The following is a 22809-nucleotide window of genomic DNA, read 5'->3' as shown; positions in this document are numbered from 1 at the left end:
ACCCTTTTTTTTAATGATGTTTACTTTGAATTTATATTAGTTCACACAAACACTCCATCCATGCTTTTGTTCCGGCCCTCCGGTCCAGTTTAAGAACCCATTGTGGCCCTCGAGTCAAAAAGTTTGCCCACCCCTGGTAGTGGGAGAAATCACCAAGTCCAGTCAAAGGGTTAAGTACTGGGACGGTGACTCAGGCAGGGACTCGGGATTCCAGGGAAGTCTCCTAGCCTGGGATGGGATGGAATGAGGGTAGGGGCTGAGCTGAGTCTTTTTAAAGGAGCAAGAGTCAGTCTGGTGACATGCAGGGGACATGGCACTTCAGACAGAGGGGAGAGCATAAGTAAAAAGAGTAAAAACAGAGGAGAGGACAGCACCGTGATGGCGAACCTTTTGAGCTCGGCGTGTCAGCATTTTGCAAAACCCTAACTTAACTCTGGTGCCGTGTCACATATAGAAATTTTTTGATATTTGCAACCATAGTAAAACAAAGACTTACATTTTTGATATTTATTTTATATATTTAAATGCCATTTAACAAAGAAAAATCAACCAAAAAAATGAGTTCACGTGTCACCTCTGACACGCGTGTCATAGGTTTGCCATCACTGTTCTAGAGGGTAGAAGTGACAGGACTCAGTGACTAATTGGATAGTTGCTTGAGAAAGGAAGGAGGAAGGAAGACTCCCAGATTTTTGGCTCAGGTGACAGAGTGATGGATAGTGGTGTCATTCACTGAAATAGGCAACGTGCTTGGACTGATCTGATTTACTGAAAATTCAATGAGGTGGAGATACTAATGTTGAGATGTTGGAGAGTCATCCAAGTGGAGCTGTCCAGCAGGAAGTTGGGTATTTGAGTCTACAGATCAGGAGAGGTCTGGGCTCAAACAGATTTGGGAGTCATCAGCACACACGTGTTAGCTGAAGCAGCGGAGGGAGAAGGGAGCCATAATGAGCCCTGGCAGACATCAACAGTTAAGGGTGGGCACAAAAGAAGGAGATTGTTTGCAAAAGAGACTGAGAAGGAACAATCAGAGAAGTAGTAGAACTGGAAGGGAGCCTGGACAAAGACTTTATGAGGAGAGTTTCAAATGCTCAAAATGGAGGAAGAGATCATTACTGTCACATGCTCAGAGATGTCAAAATAAAAAGAAGGTCTATCCACCGCTGGATGTGTCAGGTAGTCCTTTTGGTGACCTGGACTAGGGCACTGCAGGGAGGGGAGAGTGGGAGAGGAAGCTAGACTATAGACATGAAGCGTTAGTGGGATGTGAGGAAGCGGAGAAAGCAATTATAGCAAGCCTTCTGCACACGCAGGGTTGGGGCGGGGGCTCAGTTTGCTCCTGGTATGGAAGGACAGTGATTCTGTAGAAGTGGACCGTGCTCTGCTCTCCTCTGTAATTTATGGTACAGGACAAGCTTAGCAAGGATGCCTCTCAATCTTAGCTGCGCCCTCCCCGCCTCCCCCTCCCCCAGTGCTGCAGTGATAAAAGTCACAGGATACTTCTCTGGAATGGCAGAGAGGGAGGGGTTTTGGAATGTGGGGATACCAGACACCCAGCTACCCTGGCCAGGAGCCCACAAGCTCTCAAAGCCCCCAGGGCAGTGTAATAGGCCTCCTGTACCGTCTCACGCGAGGGTCCTAAAACAGGCAGCTGGGACTCTGTCAATACTCCAGACGTGCTGCCTCAGAGAGCTCAGAAAGGTTTCAAAGGCCATCCTTGTGCTCTGGGGAATTCATCCGGTTTGGACCATGCACCATTTTTTTGGACCATTTTTTTCTAGTAGCTTTCTCCATGGGAACAGTGTTTTATCAACATTCCTCACACCCTCACACTCCTCAGCAGTGAGAATCACAGACACACACAATCACAGACAAACACCATGCACCCTGGCCTTCCTAGAGCAAAGTGTGTCTTAGGAGAAGTGATGCTTTCCTTTTGTAGAGCTGTAGCGATTCTACATTGATACCTCATTTGCCACCACCAGGCATCTGGTAGACCTCTGCACTTTGACAACTATCCAGCCTGCCATGAGAGGGCAGCCGGGAGAGGACGCAGAATGCAGCAGGTAAGCATGTGGAGTCTGTGGTTAGAGGGCTTGGGTTAAAACTTGGCTTCATCACTTCCTATCTGTGTGACCTCAGGCAAATCGCTTGGCTTCTCTACCCTCTACTTCCCCCTATTTAAAAAAGGATTACTAACAACACCCATCTCATATGATTGTTGGAAGGATTAAAACAGGAAAAAAAAATAGGAAAAGGCCTTAGCACAGGACCTGATCCATCAATACTGATCCATCACTAGGTGTTAGCTATCCTGGTCGCTGCTGCTGGCAGTGCTCCGCAGCATGGCCGTGGTCTGTGGTTGGGTTCTGCTTTCGGCTGAAGACATCTTCAGCCAAGGGCTTTTAGCCTGTGGGTGCCGCAATTGCTCCCAATGCTGAGTGGCCCCACTGGCCACCATCTAAAAGACATGATACTCAATCTTTCACCAAAGCACAAAAAAAGCCACTCAAACACATGTAGCAAAGCATTGCCAGGAAAATGGGTGTGTTGATTAAGGTTTTATGAGTTATATTTTTTCTTTAAACCTACAGTGTAAAATGTTTACCTTGACCTATCTGAAATCTTTATTTCTTTCTAAAAAACTTACCTGATTATAAAAAAGTCATTGAGAAGATGACAATTCACTTAGTAAGTGTCTAACAATTATGCTGAAGTGATCTAACATTTATAGCCCCAAGACATATCATCTCAATTCATCCTCTTGACTAATGAGTTAAGCAATGCTCAGACTTTCCAAAGATCACATAGCCTGTTAAGATATGAGAACTTTCTGTCTCCAAATCTCAAGTCTTTCCAATCTATTGTGCATTGGTATGTGTCAAAATAATTATTTTTTTTCTAGTAGCTCTCTCCATGGGAACAGTGTTTTATCAACATTCCTCACACCTTCACTTTCCTGAGGGCAGATATTAATATCCATTCATAAAACAAACAGTAAGTGCCTACTATGTGCTAAAGGCTCTGCTAAGTGTTGGCATTCATGAATGTCTCTATTCTAAGAAGTGCAGAACCTACTATGGTAGAAGAAACATCAACAAATTATAAATACAATGAAGAGCGATGTATGTAGCACTGGTAATACAGATTGAGAAAAGAGTAACTGGGTGCATGCAAAGGGGTGGAGGTCACAGATGACTTTTCCATTCCATGAGACCAACAGATGAAAGGCCTCAATCCAATGTTTAGAGCAGAGAAGATGATCAATAAATTTGAGTTCCTCTGGATCTTCTGCCCAAAGATGTATCCAGGCAGGCAAGTTTCAAGAATAAGGAATGAAAGGAGGATCTCCCAACAGAGAGCTCAAACATGTGAGAGGGAACAAGCCGGCTTCCCAGAGGAGCAGGACTCTGCAGCCTGGACCGCACGGCACAGCAGCATCCCTTCCGTTACCACTGCCTGATCCACTACCTGTGCGCAGGTGTGGGAGTCAGTGACTGGGTGAGCACAAGGAGGAAGGAGGCTTAGGATGGAGTGAGAGTGAAATAAGGTTGGGAAAAAAACAAACAAATAAAAACAAAGAACAAAAACCCCACCCGTGGGACTGATGGTATAATACATGTAATTGGAACCCTGAGAAGGGAGGTGGGACAGAAAAAAATATTTGAAAACAATGTAAAAACTCCCAAATTTGATTTTTAAAATGAAGTATGGATCCATAGATCCAAGGACAAAAATAAACACAAGCTAGGGTTTCTAAAGAAAACCATAACAAGATCATTATAATCAAATTACTGAAAATCAGTGGTAAGAAGAAACACTCAAAAAGCAGCCAAAGGAAAATAAAAACATTATAAACAAAGTACAAACCTACTAGAATAGCTAAAACTAAAAACACTGATGACACCGATGTAGAAAACCTAAAACTCTCATATACTGCTGGCAGGAAAGCAAAATGACGTAGTTAATTTTTAAAAAGTTCGCAATTTCTTATATAAAGTGAAGCATACATCTTGTACACAAATGTGTATAGTGGCTCTATTTTAATAGCTAAAAACTGGAATTAACCCAAATGTCTTTTGAGTGCTGAATAGACAAACAGACTATTACATCCATACAAGGGAATACTATTTAGCAACAAAAAGGAACAACGGATACACACAACACATGGGTGAATCTCAAATGCATTTTAATACGTGAAAGAGGCAGACTCAAAAGGCTGCATACTGTATGATCCCATTTATATGAAATTCTGGAAATATTTTAGGGACAGAAAACTGATTAGTGGTTATCAGGGCCGGCCGTTGGGGGGTCAGGGGAAGGTTAAGTGTGAAGGAGCACGAGGAAACTTAGGGGGTGCTGACAGAAATGTTCTATTGATGGTTATGCAACAGGCATGCATTTACCCAATTCACACAACTACACTCAGAAGCCATTTTTACTGCTTGTAAATTACACTTCAACAAACCTTATTTTTACTAAAAGTATGATACATCCCTACAATTATATATTATGAAATCATTTTAAAAATAAGATGGATCCATTTATACTTGTAATAGGATAATCTCTAACATATACTATTAGGAGTAAAAAGCAAGATACAGAACAATAAATACAGTATGTTCCCATTTATGGTAATACTGACTATCTCTGGGGAAGGGACCGAGAGTGGGAGTATATATCCTTTGGCCTGTTTGAGTTATTTACTTTTTTTAAATCGCATGCTCACATTACTTTCAATTAGAAAAAGTAAAAGAAACTATTTACAGGTCAAGGAAAACTCACAGGTGCCTGGCCCAGAGGACTGAGAAAACACAGGTAAGAATATGGAACACAGTGCCAGATACTTAAGAGGTGCTCAGTAAATAGCTGGGGGAAGCAAAATATTTGGAATCAATTCAGAGGCAAATCCAGGACAATCTGAACACCAGATTTTCAGCCAGAAGAGCCCCTGTTTTACACAAGTAGCTGAGTTTGCATCTCAGTTAGAAAAAGAAAAAGAGCATAAAACCCACATATCCTGGGTTTATGTTTGGGCAGGCTGTTTCTCAGCACTCCTGTGCAACACACTGCGTGCCCTAACCGCAGCGCAGCCTTCGAAGGGAGGGGGTGCAAGCCCTTTCCCCAGGGAGCGCAGCCCACCCCAGGGCTGCTCCGGTGGCCCAAGAGCTATTCATATGCCCGGAGGGTCCTGAGCAGCCTTTCCCTTGCCCCCCAGGTCACACACTCCCATGATTTTCTGAAGGAACGAAACAACCCTGACAGTCTCCCTGTGCTCCAGGCTGCAGACAAGACAATCTCCGCACGTCAGGCCCTGCTCCACACGAAGGCTTCAGTAAAAGAAAACCCGAAAGGAAAAGGCAGGCAAGTAACCAAGGCCCCTCAGCAGCATCTGGTAAAAGGAGCTCCCAGGGTTTGGCACAGCTTTGTTCAGCAAGCCTGTTATCAAGGGAATCAGGAATCCAGAATGCAAAGTGGACAAGGAGAGATGCCAGCCTCAGAGACTCCTCTTTGATCCCTGCTTTATTTGGCCTTGCCTCTCCTAGCTTCCAAAAATGTTTGGCCATTGCCCCGGCTGGTAGGCTCAGTTGGTTGGGCATCATTCCAGTTCAATTCCTGGTCAGGGCACATGTCTGCCCGGGTTGCCAGCTCAATCCCCAGTAGAGGGTGTGCAGGAAGCAGTCAATCGATGTTTCACTCTCACATTGATGTTTCTCTCTCTCTCTCTCTCTCTCTCTGTCCCACTCCTTTCTTCTCTCTCAGTAAAAAAAACAAAACAAAACAAACAAACAAAAAAACCTTTAAAAATTAAAATAAATAAATAAACAGTTTGGTCACTGATACTATGACTAGGCTCTCTGTACTATGACTAGGCCACTGCCTTGCCTGGCTGCCTCTGGACGCCTGGTTTCCACAGGGCAACCACATAGGTTCTCCCTCTGCCTCTCCCACAGAACAAGCTGTGCAGGTAGGTGAACAGAGGATGAGATACAGCAAGGACACAGAGTGGGATTGGGGTGGGAACCAAGTAAAAGCACAGTCCTTTCCAGGTACCCACAGACTCAAGGACACGGAAGGGAAGTTACGACAGAATCTTGTTTTCTCTGGAGCACATCACTTGCCCTTAGGGCAGGGTTTCTGACTCCCACGCCAGGGACCAGGCAGGCTGTCTCGGTGGTGGGAAGAAAGAGGGGCACTTACCGGGGGAAGATGGCAGTCATCAAGGCTGAAGCATAGCCAGGCTTGCAAGCTCCCTCTGAGAAGTTTGCGTACTTGGTGGCTAACTCCGCAGGCCTGTGGGAGGAGAAGGAGAGTCACAGCCTGCCAGGCACGCAGCAGTCAGGGGGTTACTGGTTTGTGAAGAGCTGTAGCTGTTAAGCCTTGAATAAAGCTTCATTCCCTACCATCAGCACGTAAGTCCTTTTTCCACACCAAGGCTTCAGGGGGGCAAACCCCCCCAAATCAAAAAGCCCTAAAGGACTAGGTAGATAAATAAGCAAGGCCCATCCTGGAACTTGGTAAAAAGAACTCACTGGGTTCGCATAGATTCTCTGCAGTAACTCTGATACCGAGGAAATCAGGAACTCCATCCAGGCTCCCAGACTGGGAAAGTAGAGCCTGGACATCTGAAGAGAGAGCTGCTCAGACTTCGGTCAAGTCAGCGGCACTGCCCTTTCCACATCCTTCTATATCCCACAGGCCAGCCTCATCTGCCTCGATGCTCTCCAGCCTTGGGAGCCACTCAGGGTGCCCTGAATACAGATCATATGTACGCTGGGGCTGTTTACTGTGACCGTCAGACATTTAGTTGAGAAAGCTCTCGTGCTCTTCTATTCTCTCTGCCTAGAGTGTTCTTCCTTGTCCTTCTCTACTTGGCTATGCCCACTGGGTTTTCAAAACTAAGCTCCGATGTCAACTTCAGTGGGAGTAATTCCCTGACCTCCAGACTGCCCCCCGCCACCCACACTACATGCTAACTCCCATCAGCACTCGCTGTCCTGTGCCGTCATTGTTGGTAGCATGTCTCCCTCTTTACACTGTAATTTCCTGAGCTCAGTCTGATTGAACCCTGCGCCCCAGTACCTTACACAGAAATGGGCAAACAAAGACCCTTAGGATTTTATTAAGGAACAAAATGACCCTGAGAGTCTCACTGTACTTGGACTGGAACCAAGACAGTCTTGGGAACCCACAAGTCAGAGAGGGCCGAGTATTTTTCAGAAGACTTGTGTGTGTTTTAGCCCTGGCTTTGTTGCCGTGTGACTGTAGACAAGTCACCTCACACCTTTGGGCTTCAATGCCTTTGTGTGTTCAGTGTGGGGCTGGAGTAGTTTAGAGAAAACTACATGGGAAGACCAGGATACTTTCAGTGACTGCTGGGGCTGGAGGCCCTGCCTGCTGGGGCACCTGAGGAAGTCCCGGCTGGCTGCCAGTTCCCAGTCCCAGCCTCCCCTCACCTCCGCCCTTGGACCTGCTGCCAAAACTGATCACTCTGATGCCCAGTTGCTCTACGGTGCTGGGGCCCTGTGGCAAATTTCCCTTAGGGCCGCCTCCCACAGGGACTGGGTGGGGTCATATAAGGTGGTGGTGTTGTGGGGAGGGGCTGGCACCTGCACTAGATAGCCAGAAACAATGGGGCACTGCCTATCATGTGCCATGTGTGACTTACTCATGTGCCCCTGAGGGCCTAGCCCAGGGTGGTACACAGAATAACTGCTCAGTGAATTTAGACAAACTCATCTGTATCCACGTGCAATTTCTTCTAGAAGTCCATGTATTTTTTAGCCGTCCCTACCAATGAAATTTAAAGCCTGAAATGCAAAAGCAAATGATGAGTGACAGGCCAGGGCAGGGACTTTATTTGGTAGGCAAAAGAAAGTCAAAGGCTTAATAAGAAAATTTACATAACAATATTTTTCTTATGTAAACAACTCTATTTCAGAAACAAAATGTAAACTACATTTCAATTACTAAACTTACTGGAAGCTTTGGACTAGGCACAGTGATGAAAACTATAGATTTTTTTAATTACTCCTCTTGATAGTCATGTGCTATTAATTAATACACAAGCTCAGGAAGATGAAGAGACTTATCCAAAATCACACAGCTAGTAAGTGACAGATACTGGATTTGAAACTGTTTCTAACACCAGTGCACGAGCTCTTAACATGGCATTGCCAGCAGCGTGGATCGCAATAAGTGCCATCACAGGGAAGCGGTGTCTAGGGCTAGTGCGCAAGTGGCAGTGCAACTGGAGACGGGAAGAGGGTCAAAAGTGTGTATATGAGCAGCGAGGCACCATGAGTCCCTCATATCCTTGTCTCCCGATCCCCCGCCACCTGCCTGCCCACCTTGTACAGTGGGTACCTGCGGTCCTTCTGAATTCTAGAAAGTTTCACAAAGAGTATGAAAGATGAATGGCAGTTGCCTCTTTAACACAGTGCACTGCATAAACACACGTACAATAAGAGACAAACCTTTGGCCACCTCTTTCCTCTCTAGTTTACACCATCAACTTTTGGCAAGGTGCTTCAAGAATAAGGGCTATGGGACAGTCCAGGGTCCATGGGCTCAGGTCACCTATGGCAGAGAAGAGGGAGCACCCGCAAGATGGAGCACGGGGAGCCAGAACCCAGCAGGAAAGGCTCTTCCCATGGCAGTGCAAGGTAGTCACACATCAAGGATGATCGGCTCTAAAGGATGATCCCCTCCTGCCCCCGCCCAATTCAAAAAGCAACAGTAACTTCAAAAACACAGGGCCCTGGGTACAGTGGGTGGGTCAAATTATTACCAAATTAAAATGCCTTAGACATGGCCTCCTGACTATCCCAGGAAGAGAAGAATAGGGGGAGTGTTGGGAACTCTGAGTCATACAGCAGGCTGGGACCCCTGGGGCAGTTAGCGGTCAAAACCACCAAGACTAACAGTCGCCAACTCCCTGGGGCCAGAATGGTTAGTTTCTCTAAGGCACTCACACTCCAAATGCCAGGAGGCCCCACAGATGTCTGATCAAATCATGCAGCCCTTGTTCTTCTCATACTCTGCAGCTGGCCTTTCATTTCGGGAGCTTTAGCATTTCAAACAGTAAGAGCACCCATTGTCCTACAACCGTGACTACCAAGCCCCTGGGGTGAAGAGTGGAAACCACTGCACTCTCAAGAGGAAATCCAGATGGACAGACTGGAATCTGAAAGAAGGAACCAGACTTCACTCCCCTGCTTCACTCAGAAGCACCACGTTGAAGGAATCAGGCCAAGCAATGGGTTGTAAGTAAGAAGTGCAGGATCTGGAATCAGAGCGTTCTCAGAGGACACCGGCAAGCTGTGTGGCCTTGGGCAAGCGATGGAAAATCAGATTCTCAGCTTCCTCATCTGCAAATGGGAACCCCTCAGGTCCCAGGGATCTTGGGGGGATGTGGTGAGAAAGCCCACGTGGAGGGCAGCACCACACATGTGCTGTGAGAGATGAGGTGGCAGCGGCCGGCAGCCAAGCTTTGAACACTTGGCTCAAGTTGGGGTTCTGTCACCGGGGAGAGTCACTGGGTGATTTCCAGTGGAAGAGTGCATTTTAAGGCTCAACATCTGGGAGACAAAGAGTAGCTTTAGCATTTAGCACTGCAAGAGGAGAGAGTGTGATGTTTCAGTTGCCAAGGGAAGGAAGTATCTCAAGAAGGACAGAGGGACCAGCTGTGTCAAACACAGGGGTAGGCCTGGTGTGGCCCCAGGACTGACAGCTGGATTTGGCAACATGAGGTTACTCCCGACCTTGAAAAGAGCTGTTTCACTGGAGGGGTGAGGGAGAGGGGACGAAATGCTTATTTCATTGGATTTAAGAGAAACGGAAGAATTGGAGACATGGAATATAAACTAGAGTTTTGCTATAAAGGAAGACAGAGAAATGGGGCAATTAGCTGGAGGAGAGAAGCAAGGCAATATTTTAGCATGTTTATAAGCTGCTCAGAATAAGAGAAAAACTCATGAGTAGTCGAGATGGGACAGTTGTAGGAAAAATGCCTTTGCGCAGGTGAGGGGAAAGGACTTAATACAAAAGAAGGGTTGGCCTTATCTCTGCTCACCCTGCCCTTCCCTGTGATCACCTATGCATCCTGCAATATTCAGTTTAAGCACCGCTTCCTTTATGAAGCTTTTCATGATTACTTCCCTTCCGGAGTAGGACCAGCCCTTTCTGCCTGTGGACCCCATCTTACCTAGAGCTGACTTCCACCTTCAACTTGCCCACTTGTCTCCACACACTCTCTTTCTCTCCCACCTCCCTCCCTTCCTCCTCTCATTCATTCACTCACTCACTCACTCAACAAATATGTAGAGGCAACAGAGTGACTTTGGGCACGTTATTTAATTACTCTGTGCCTTAATTTCCACATCTTTCAAACTGGGATTATAGTGGTACTTCTTAAAGTTGTTGTGAGGATTATGTTGAGAAAAACGTGCTTACTACAATGCCTGGCACATAGTTTCTTTCTAAATACATGTTAACAGTGACAGTCTTATTGTTATCTGCCAGACATTGGCCTGGGATTAGGGATAAGATGACCAGGACAGTCATGGCCTGGCACTCCTTACACTGAGAAGTAATTATCCATTTACATATATTTAAAATAATTAATTAATTTAATTCTTTATCCTCACCCAAGGAATGAGGACGAGGCAGGGGAGAGGAAGAGAGAGAGAAACATTGATGTGACAGAGACACGTGTTCCCCGACTGGGGGCAGGGGTTGAACCTGCAACCCAGGTATGTGCCCTTGACTAGAAATGGAACCCACGGCCCTCTGGTGCACAGGTTGACACTCTAACCACAGAGCCATGCTGGCCAGGGCATCTACTTATCTTTTTCTCCTAGACCAGAGGTTCCCACATTTTTTTGGCCACGCCCCACCTAAGCATCTCTAAAATCCTGATGCCCGCCCCCGCCGTGACACATAATTCTTATTATTCAAATGTGAACTCCTATTCACGTGGAGGAAGCCTAAAAGGCCATTGACGTGTTCTAAACAAGCTTCCAAAGACATGGAATCCATAAAAGAGAAAAATAAAGAACGAAAGGACAGTTGAAGTATTGAAGAAGAAATCACTAAGAAATTGTTAAAAAATAATAATATGGCCCTAACCGGTTTGGCTCGGTGGATGGAGTGTCGGCCTGCGGACTGAAAGGTCCTGGGTTTGATTCTGGTCAAGGGCACATCCCCAGTAGGGGGTGTGCAGGAGGCAGCTGATCGATGTGTCTCTCTCATCGATGTTTCTAACTCTTTATCCCTCTCCCTTCCTCTCTGTAAAAATCAATAAAAATATATTAAAAAAATAATAATATGAAGTGATATGAAAAAATAGCAAATAAAGTTTCAAAACATATAATAGAGAACTGAAATGCATAAACATATTACAATATGTATTTACTAGTATATATTGTACATAAGGCCCCTAGAACCATAAGAAATGCAAAAAATTCACTGTTAGTAACTCATTCTCGAATTGCCTCCCTTAAAAATCAAATTGCCCCCCTGTGGAGGGTGTGCACCATGTTGGGAACCACTGTCCTAACCGTGAAAATTGAGCCTAGTGCATAGCACAGAGCACCATGTGCAGCACAGAATACATAAGTACCCAACAAAATGTTTGTTAGACTAAACCCAACTGGTTAACTTGACTTGAAAGTTAATTGACAAGAAGTGTGGGGGAGAGGTGAGGACAGCTGAGGAAAATGGAGACAGGACTTCAACAGTTATTCCTGAGGACTCAATAGATCAGTGATGGGCGTCTGTGACCAACAGTCTAATTCCTATGATCCTCTCAGAGAGGACTGAACTCAGATCAGTCCCTACTATGCACACTCCCTCATTCTATCTGCTAGTTTACTGATGTGCAGGTCAAGAAACTGACTGTGAGCATGAAGTAAGACCATGTAAAATACCACTCACACTGCCTGGCAAATAACAGTTAATAAATACCAGTTTCCTTTCAAGCAAATACAGCACCTTAAAGGTAGCCAACATTACTGTGCTGGGAGGGCTTGCATGAACACAGATAAGAAGCCTCAGCACAGACCTCACCTCCCACTGCTTCTTCAGGTCTGTCCCCTCTCACTGTCCTTACGAAGATGCTTTTCTCCGATAACTAGAGGGTTGTTTCTGGGGCAATGACATTACTTCAGAAATGAAAGAAGCTGCTTAGGTTAGATTTAGTAATCTTATTCTGTAACTAAGCATTTTTATTTTAACTTATTTTCAGAAATAGCTTTTATGTAAGAAAAGGTAATACTGCCATAGATCCTTTTAAGCTCCAAGATGGAAACTTTTCTTCTTAAGGACAATTTTATCTCCTCTGACTCTCTCTCCCCTCCAACCCCATGACCTCATTGCTACAGGTCTGCTGGATCTTGTTGCAATATCATGAGTCTCTTCATTCACTCACATTTGGGGTGCTGTCGATCAATCCTACCCTGAGTTATCACGGACCCTTTGCTCTTTGTGAACTCCAGAGCAGACTTGGGCTTCTATACAGTTTCTGCCTCACAGCGATCAGTGATAAACTCGACAATGCTCTCTCATGTTTCTTCCATCACTTTAAGAGGAACTACTTGATCTGAGCCAACTGGAATTCGTGGTATTTCCCAGCGCTGGAGGCCCTGCTTTCCCTCTCTGGGTACTGGGCACAGCAACAGATTTTCAACATACCAGGCTACTCTACTATTTGATTCAGTGATGACTGCAGTTTAACTTCATCTCCAGGGTCTTGCAATGTATTTCATTTTGACTGGTTAGCATGCTCTCCATCCAGTACGCTCTTGCTTAGCCTGAGCTATGTAGGCAATTCTCACAGACTCTCCATCAGGGCTCTTTTGTGACCACTCCAGTTCAATCTCGTTTCTTTGAAAATTAAAAGACACGTCCTCTTTCTGGGTGGTACTGAAAAGAGCAAAGAAACTAAGATTTATTGAGCATAAACCATGTGCCAGACAGTTGACCTAATTATCTAATTTAGCTTTACAATAATCCTCTATGACAGGATAGCCCTTAGACCCAGAGGACATAGTTGAAAGATGTGCTGTTCCATGTCTAAACTATGAAATTTCAAATGATACATTTTTATAGGGATTGCATTCAATCTGTAGATCACTTTCAGTAGTATGGACATTTTAACAATATTCTTCCGATCCATGAGATATTTTTCCATTTATTTGTGTCCTCTTCAGTTTCTTTCATGGATGTCTTACAGTTTTCAGTGTCTGGGTCTTTTGCCTCCTTAGTTAAACTTATTCCTAGGTATTTTATTCTCTTTGATGCAAACTGTAAATGGGATGGATTATTTTCTTAATTTCTCTTTCTTATAGTTCATTATTCATGTATAGAAATGCAACTAATTTTTGTGTATTGATTTTGTATCCTGCAACTTTACTAAATCTGTTTAATACTTCTAACAATTTTATGGTGGATTTTTAAGGGTTTTTTATATCTTGTCATCTGCAAATACTGACAGTCTTACTTCTTTTTGGATTTGGATGCCTTTTATTTCTTTTTCTTGCCCAATTACTTTGACTAGGACTTTCAGTACTATAATGAATAAGTAAGAGTGAGCATCCTTATCTTTTTCCTGATTTTAGAGGAAAAAATTTCCAGCTTTTCCCCACTGAGTATGATGTCAGCTGTAGGCTAGCCATATGATGTATGACACTCTCTCTTGATGCTGGGCAGCAGCAGCAAGCTGTATCTCCCAGTCAGACAGGTGACTGCCATGGTAAATAACTGATACTCCACGATGTACTATGTTGCCAGCATTTTGGGGATATTGTGTTCTGAGCACGTTTAAGATAGGCTAGACTAAACTATGATGTTTGGTAGGTTAGGTATATTATATACATTTTTGACTTAACAATATTTCAACAATAAGTCAAGGAGCATCTGTATAGGTATTTGTGTATGTCTACTTCTATGCTTTCTATTCTATTACCAATACCATGGAACAGAATACTTGATTACTGTAGCATTATTGTAAGTCTGGAGTCATGTAGCATCGGTCCATCAACTTTGTTCTTTGTTAGCATTTTGTGGCCTATTTTGGGTCTTTTGCCTTTCCATATCCTATATAATAAAAGTGTAATATGCAAATCGACTGAATGGCGGAACGACCGATTGCTATGATGCGCACTGACCACCAGAGGGCAAATGCTCAACGCAGGAGCTGCCCGCAGCCTGCAGGCCCCAATAGCCTGATCGGGGCCTGCCAGCCAACCTCTCAGTCCCTCCCCCTTGCCAGCAGGCTCCGATCGCCTGATGGGGAACGGGGAACTGGGGGTGGGTGGCGGCAGACATGGGCAGCGCCAGGCCAAAGCGGTGCAAGCAGGGACAGAAGGCAACTGGGGGGAGGGGGGGCGGGGCGGGGCCGGCTGCTGGCAGCTGGGGAAGATCGGCCCTGATCACAGGCCAGGCCTAGGTACCTACCCGTGCATAAATTTCATGCGCTGGGCCTCTAGTAAACTAGAAGTTTGTTGCTATCCACTAAATAACTTGCTGCGATTTTCATTATTGTTGTTGTTGTTAATCCTCATCCGAGGATATTTTCTCCATTGATCTTTAGAGGGAGTGCAAGGGAAGGTGGGGAGGGAAGGGGGAGAGAAAGAGGAGGAGTAGGAGAGAGGAAAAAAACCATTGATGTGAGAGAGACACATCAACTGGTTGCTTACTACACACACCGCAACTGGGGTCGTTCAATCCATGCAACCTAGGTTCATGCCCCTGACCAGGAGTTGAATCTGCGACCCTGTGGCGCATGGCCAACACTCTAACCACTGAGCAACACCAATTATGTTGAATCTACAGATCAAGTTTGGAAGAACTGATATTTAAACAATATTGAGTCTTCTAATCCACAAACATGGAATATATCTCCATTTATCTAGTTTTATTAAAAATTTCTTTCATTAGAGTTTTGTAGTTTTCCATATATATGTAAGTATATTTTGTCAGATTTATACCTAAGTATTTCTTTATGTATGTTCATGTAAATAATATTGTGTTTTGTTTTTAAATATTTTTTCATTGATTTCAGAGAGGAAGGGAGAGGGAGAGATAGAAACATCAATGATGAGAATCACTGATTGGCTGCCTCCTGCCTGCCCCCAACTGGGGATTAAGTCCAAAACCTGGGCATGTGCACTTGACCAGAATCCAACCCAGGACCCTTCAGTTGCAGGCTGATGCTCTATCCACTGAGCTAAACTGGCTAGGGCTAATATTGTGTTTTTAATTTCAAATTCCAATTGTTCACTTGCTGGTATGTAGAAAAGCAACTGACTTTTGTATATTAACCTTATATCCTGCAACCTTGCTATAATTGCTAATTAGTTCCACGAAATCCCAATTCTCTGGGATTTCCTACATAGACAACATGCTGTCTGTGAACAAAGAAGGTTTTATTTCTACCTTCCTAATCTCTATACCTTTTCTTTCTTTTCTGATTGAATTAGTTAGAGCTTTCAGTATAATGTTGAATAGGAGTGGTGAAAGGGGACATGCTTGCCTTTTCCCAGTTTTAGGGAAAAGCATCTAGTTTCTCATCATTAAGTGTAATGTTAGCTATAGATTTTTGTAGGTGTTCTTTATCAAAGTGAGAAAGTTTCTCTCTTTCCTAGTTTTCTGAGAGTTTTTTCTAAAATAACGACTGGATGTGGACTGTATCAATGCTTATTCTACAACTTATAGATATAATCATATGAGTTTTCTTTTTTAGCCCTGTTGATGTGATGGAATACAGCAATTGACTTTATAATTACTGTATTTATAATTTGTGTACCTGGAAGAAATCCCACTTAGTTGTGGTGTGTGACTCCTTTTATGCATTGTTATATTCAATATGCTAATATTTTATTGAGGATTTTTACATGATGTTCATGAGAGATACTAGTCTGTGGTTTTCTTCTCTTACAATTCTTTATCTTTATGGTTTCAACGTAATGCAGGCTTTATAGAACAAGTTAGGAAGTGTTCCCTTTGCTTCCATTTTCTGGAAAAGGCTGTAGAGAATTGCTATCATCTTTTCCTTAAATGTTTGATAGAATTCACCAGTGAAACCATCTGAGCCTAATGTTTTCTGTTTTGGAAGGTTATCAATTATGGATTCTGTGGGAAGAGCTCAAGAGATTTATCTCAGTGCTGCGGCCAAAGCAACGCTGTGAGCACACTCCAGCGAACAGGCTTCCTTGGCACACCAGGAAGTGCCAACGCCCGCCTGACAAATCTCCAAGAGCCACCTACTCTTAGCCCCGACCCTCATGCCCATTGGATAACATAGCAAGCGTGTCCCTGTTCTGTTGGCAGCTTACCCCTTTATATATGGCTGTACTTCCCCAATAAACTTAGATCTGTGTCTCTGAACCTGGTCTCCGGAGTCGTGCATGCAGACGCCCCAGCGCGTTGGGCTCCGTCGTCCTCACCCTCGGGGGACCCCCTGTTCCAGATTCAATTATCTTTAATAGATATAGACCTATTTAGATGATTTATTTCTTCCCGTGTGAATTTTGATAGTTTGTGTCTTCTAAGAAATTGGTCCATTGCATCTAAGTTATAAAATTTGTAGGCATAAAGTTATTCATAATATTCCTTTACTATTCGTAGGCATAAAGTTGTTCATAACATACTGATCCATGGGATCAGTGGTGATGATCTCTTTTTCATTTCTGGTAGCAGTAATTTGTATCTTCTCTTTTTTTTCTTGGTTAACCTAGCAAGAGGATTTTCAATTTTATTAATATTTCCAAAGAATCCACTTTTAGTTTTGTTGGATTTTTTCCTACTGATTTCTGCTCTTTACTTTTATGACAGCCTCTTAGGTACTATTTCCCTTCCCTCTTCTGCTCCTCTCCAATCCTTCTACCATCTCACAGCTGAGGTCATTTTCCTATAGGTCAAAACTGATTATTTTTCACCTGCTTAAAACACTCTGGTGGCATATTCTGCCCTCAAGATGAAGCCCACTTCTTACTATTATCACCACAGCCCTGCATGATTTGGTCTGTCCATTCCTCAGATGTACCATGTTTCACCCTCAGGCCTCTTAGAACTTTGACAACACAGAAAAAACAAATATAAAGTCTCTACACAAACATGCATTTCAATTGTAGATAAAAGATACTTAAATAGGCCAACAGAATGTACAGGAAACTCTTCAATTGATTCATATTTTAAAAGACCATAAAGAAAAATCTAAAAAAAAAAAGGGCTGATAGTCAAAACTTAATATAAAATGGATTTAAAAAAATAGTGTTAGAGAACAAGAGATAATGAAATCATGAAAAAAAAATGCAGAAAAAGGGTGCATTCAAATATTTTTTCCTCTGTGAAGGTATATAAGGACAATACAGAAAATGTAAACTCAAAAGAAAAAAAGTACCCACAACCCTACTATCATAACCACTATTACATTCTGCAGTAGTTATTACGCTATATTCAGATATAATTACAGTGACAGGCTTGAAGGCTATACCCCCAATGACCCTAAACCAGTGGTCGGCAAACTGCGGCTCGCGAGCCACATGCGGCTCTTTGGCCCCTTGAGTGTGGCTCTTCCACAAAATACCGACTTCTGCGCATGGGCCACGAAGTTTCAATCACACTGTACATACGCGCCTGCACGTGGTATTTTGTGGAAGAGCCACACTCAAGGGGCCAAAGAGCCGCATGTGGCTCGCCAGCTGCAGTCTGCCGAACACTGCCCTAAACCCTGGCATGTTAGAATCACCTGGGGGAACTTTCAAACATTAAGGTACTCAGGTCGGATTTCTGATCAACTAAATCAGAATCTCTGGGTGATGAGGTCCTGTGTTGAGAAACACTATATAGACATACTCCAACATGTAGGCAGGGGCCTTATCTCAAAGGTGAGTTTATTCTGAGTATCAATCACCTGGGAAAGTGGAGAGTTCCTCAGACAGGAAAGGGAATTTTTAGAGCAGTGGTTCTCGACTGCATATCAGACTTACATGGGGAGCTTAAAAAACCCAATGCCCTGGCTACCCCTCAACCCAATGACTTTACAATCTCTGGGGCAGGGGTGGGGAACCTTTTTCCTGCCAAGGGCCATTTGGATACTTATAACATCATTCTCGGATCATACAAAATTATTAACTTAAAAATTAGCCTGCTCTATTTGGCCAAACATTTCATTAACTCACTCCTAATGCCTTGGCAGAGCCAGACCAAATGATTTCGCAGCCTTATACGGCCAGCCAGATGTTCCCCACCCCAGCTCTAGGTGGTGGATGAAGGCATCAGTAAATTTTTAAGCTTCTCAAGTGATTCCAGTATGTAACCTGGGCATGTGCCCTGACCGGGAATCAAACCGGCAACTCCTCTGTGTGCAGGCCAACACTCTAATCACTGAGCAACACCAGCCAGAGCTATTAAGATTTTTTACCAACGAGAAGGATGAAATTGCCATTTACTGGGTAGGAAAGATTCTGGGAGGCAGGGGGTATAAATCAGTAGCTGGGTTTTGGACATGTTCGGTATGAGATGCCTAATACAAAGTAAAGCAAGTAATTGCATAAATGAGTCTAGAGTGTGAGGAAAGAGGACTGGGCTTGAACTATAAATTTGAGAGTCATCAACCCAGATATATTTAAAGCCTCGAGACTGAATGAGATCATCTAAGTGGCTGTTGTGAGGCATAAGTAACACAGAAAGTACCTAGGATGGCATTAGCACACAATACATGCTCAATAAACACTTTCCATCGCAGCTACAGGGAACCTGCCAGGCTCTTCCGGAAACAGGAAACTATGCCTCAGGGTATAACTTGCACTGCCCCATGCATTTAGGCTTTTCACAATTTTGGTTTTCACAAGCCTTTGGGGGGTTAAAAGATGTTGGTTTCAGCTTTCAGGTCTTTGTATCTTCACATGTAATTCCTTATGAAATGAGTCTGAGCATTAAACTCCCTATGTCTGCAACTGCCCGCATGGCGGCTATAAGGCGCCGCACTGTCACAGCGGACCACAGATTACCTGGAGCGCGGAGCACCTACCCACACCTGCAGAAACAGATGAAACCTCCGCTCAGTTAAATCAGCTCCCAGAAGGCTGACATCAGCTCAGGAAACACACGCCTGGCACCAGGGTCTGGCTCCTTCATGGCTCCAGATGGCTCTTCTCTCTGCGGGACTAATGGGCACATTCCTGGCTCATGGGGTCATATTCCTCTTCACAACTGAGACTGAGATAGATACCCCTAGGGTTCTGTCTAGAATGTTCTGCCTCCAGATAATGGCAGGCTAACCCCATCTCTTCCTTTGATTCTCTGCTCAAATGTTACTTTCCCAGTAAGGCCTGCCCTGACTACGCCATTTAAACTTGCACTCGCTTCTCCAGCATGCCTTTGTCCTTTGTCATAGTACTTATCATCTTCCATGATAGTGAAAACATTACTTTATTTAATACATTTTGTTTATTAACTATCTTGTTCCCTGGTATATCCTCAGAGCATGGAATATGGCCTGATGCATGGCAACTGCTCAAGAAATTTGTTGAATGAATAAGGAAGTGCTTACTTAAATGTTAGGGCAGCAGCCTGTAGCATTGAACCTTTCCCCAGGTCCCTCAACTTTGAACTCTTTCAGAGAATCCAGAGCCTCCCCAGGGACCAGACCCGAACCTCCTGGAGGCATCATCCAATTGGGCCGTCCCTGAGTGCACTGAGCAGCCGGGGTGCCCACCCCCAAGGGAATACAAGATTAATTCTTAGGCGCCTAAAGGCCAGCAATACCCAACTCACCAGCCTAACGTCCTGGCTATTCCTGTTCATTCTTTCAATTATATCCTTGTCAGTTTCCTCATCCTTAAGTCACTGCTCTCTGCTTCTTCTGTGTGGCCCACTCTCCCACTTCTCTCCCCGCTGAACCATACTCTGACTTTCCACTGTGTTCTCTGAAGCCTTGCTCTTTTCCATCCGCAGCTTCTTCAGTGAACGTTCCTCCTGCCTTCTGCTTTCATAGTAACCTTGGTATCCCTGAAAACACTGGATTCTCTACTGCCCTGTGCAATGGAGGCTGCTCCTTCTACTATACCCCATGCACCTGAGAACCCCTTGTGAACTCCTTGTACTCCATTTAGGCTTCCAAGCCACCCTATTTTAAAAACAAAACAAAACCCTGTTCATTGCTCATGGTTGGTGCTCAAGAACTATTTACTAAATGAATAAGTGAGAAAATGAAATCTGGGGGATGGAACAAGAGGCAAGCTGAGGCTCAAGTCTCATTTTGGGGCTATATCCTTCCCAGTTTACCAGACACTGATAAGGGTACAGGACATGTTGAATGTCATCCTTGGGCGATTACTATTATTCCCACTCTGTAGTGGGAAACTGAGGCTTAGGAGTTAAACAACTCACAGCGAGTAAGATATGGAACTGGGCTTTAAAAATTCATGTCTGACTTCACAGCCCATGGTTTTAACCTCCAAAAACCACTGCCCCCCTGAACAACAGAGCTTGCAGTTAAAAGGCAAGGTTTGTACAGCTCACTGCATCTAAGTAGCCTGAATCATTTTCATGGTGCTCACAAGTGATTCTGTCATGCAGATATAAGCAGCAGGGACGTCTCAAAGGAAACAGAAAACGATTTATTCCACAAAGACACGATTAAAAGAGTATCGTAAAGATAAAAAATCCAAAGCATCTATTTCTAGATTTTTTTTGAGTATCACAGGATATAGAGATATTTTAAGAGCATTTTTATATATAATAGGATCTCAAGAATAGAAAGCACCTGAGGTGGAGAGATGATCCTCATGCAGCTATACCTGTGCTGCATTCTTAATTGGGGTCAGGCAACTATGATTTGTGGGTCAAATCCAACCCTCTATCTGTTTTTAGTATGGCTCTTGAGTTAAGAATGTCTTTTTGCTTGTGAAACTCTGATCTCATTTTACATTGATATTAAAACATTTTAACAGTGAAAAAGAAAATAATGTTTTAAAAATTTTTAATGGTTGGGGAGTATATTTCATGACATAAAAATTATATGGAATTAAAATTTCAGTGGCAATAAATAAAGTTTTATTGGAAAACAGCAATACTCATTTGCCTATATGTTGTCTATGGCTGCTTTCATGTCACAGCAGCAGAGCTGAGCACTGTAGTTGGGACAGAGACAATAAGGCCCCTCAAACCCTAAAATATTAACCACCTGACCTTTTACAGTAAAAAGCTGACCAACCACTGTGACAGGTCATTTCCTCTGATTTATCTTCCAGTTCAGTAACTGCCTTCTGTTGTATCTAATCTACTGCTAAATCCTATTGCGTTTTGCCCTGGCCGGTGGCTCAGTTCATTTGAGTGTTGTCCCATACACCCAAGGGTTGCAGGTTGGATTCCCAGTCAGGGCATATACCCAGGTTGTGGGTTCAGTCCCTGGTAGGGGTGCATATTGGAGGCAACTGATAAATGTTTCTTTGTCACATCAGTGTCTCTCTCTCTCTCCCTCTCTCCCTCCCCCCTACCTCTCTCTCTAAAAAAAAGAAATCAATAGGATTAAAAAAAATAATAAATAAATCCTACTGAGTTCATTCTGGTTACTGTGGTTTTCAACTTAGAAGTTCTTTCAATCTAATATTTTACTTTTTATAGTTCCGTATTCCACGTATATAGCTTAATCTTGTCTTTTATTTTTTAACTATAGTACATACAGTACAATTATAGTAACTATAACTGCTTTATAAACTGTGTCTGGTAATCCCAACGTCATAAGTCTTTGGGAGTCCCTCTCTGCTGTCTGTTATCTTTCCTGGTTCTCACTAATGGAGCCTGATTTCCTTGTGTGCTAGTTATTTTTCACTGTCAGCGGCTCATTTCCTTGAAAAGTTATCAGTGAGGAATTCATGTCTTTTCCCAGAAAGGTTTTGCGTTTGCTTCTGCCAGGATCTGGAGGCACTGCCAGTCTGAAACACCTTACACTTAGAGTTCATGGATCACCTGAGTGATGAGAACTGGGCTGTGAATGCCGCGTGTTTCGGTTCCTTTGCCTTACTGCCCTGATCCTCTCAGTGCTCTGGCAACCTTCCCTGCTGTCCTGGTTTGGGTGTGCAGGCTTAGTTCTAGATCATCCTTATGTTGAGTCTTTTGGGATTCCAATTTAATGTGGAATGGACAAAAGATGGACATATGAAATATAACCGACCTGGAGGCTAGAATGAGAAGGTCTAACATTTCATCAGTGTTTCAAAAGAGGAGTTGAGAGAGAGTGAGGCAGAGGCAATATTTAAAGAGAAATGGCTGAAAATTTTTTCAGGACATATAAATTCTTATACCTAAGAAGCTAAATAAATCCAATCAAAATAAATGAAAGCAAATTCTTACATTTGCATACTTATTCATACTTTATAGAACCCCTTCTTTTATTCTTCATAAAACCTTAGCACTAGGTACTGTTATTTACACTTTTCATAAGGCAAAACTGGGATCAGACATCAAAAGTGAATCATTTCCTATACTAGTACATTAGAAACAACACAGCAGAGAAGAATTTGTAAGGGTAGATCTGAATATCGCTAAGAAACTATCCCTCAAAAACAGAACTCCCCCCCTCCCCCGACCCCTGCCCTAACCGGTTTGGCTCAGTGGATAGAGCGTCAGCCTGCGGACTGAAAGGTCCCAGGTTCGATTCCGGTCAAGGGCATGTACCTTGGTTGCAGGCACATCCCCATTAGGAGGTGTGCAGGAGGCAGCTGATGGATGTTTCTCTCTCATCGATGTTTCTGACTCTCTATCCCTCTCCCTTTCTCTCTGTAAAATATCAATAAA

The 22809-nt window shown here is 43.7% G+C and overlaps 1 protein-coding gene across 4 annotated transcripts in view; it reads right to left on the bottom strand.

The window, feature by feature from the left end:
- The window catches only part of ST3GAL3 (ST3 beta-galactoside alpha-2,3-sialyltransferase 3), a 156981-nt gene that overhangs the window by 62931 nt on the left and 71241 nt on the right, over positions 1-22809 (bottom strand). For 2 of the 4 annotated variants that reach the window (XM_005866618.2, XM_005866611.2), the window contains one exon: positions 6205-6297. In XM_005866618.2, the coding sequence (XP_005866680.1) occupies positions 6205-6297 (93 nt within the window). Of the gene's footprint in view, positions 1-6204; positions 6298-6536; positions 6563-7672; positions 7759-22809 lie in introns of those variants that run through there. The other 2 variants (XM_014540023.1, XM_014540024.1) reach the window with 2 other exon arrangements.

This window comes from Myotis brandtii, unplaced genomic scaffold, assembly GCF_000412655.1.
Source record: "Myotis brandtii unplaced genomic scaffold, ASM41265v1 scaffold235, whole genome shotgun sequence".
Lineage (NCBI taxonomy): Eukaryota > Metazoa > Chordata > Mammalia > Chiroptera > Vespertilionidae > Myotis > Myotis brandtii.
This window is presented reverse-complemented; position numbering and strand designations above follow the sequence as displayed.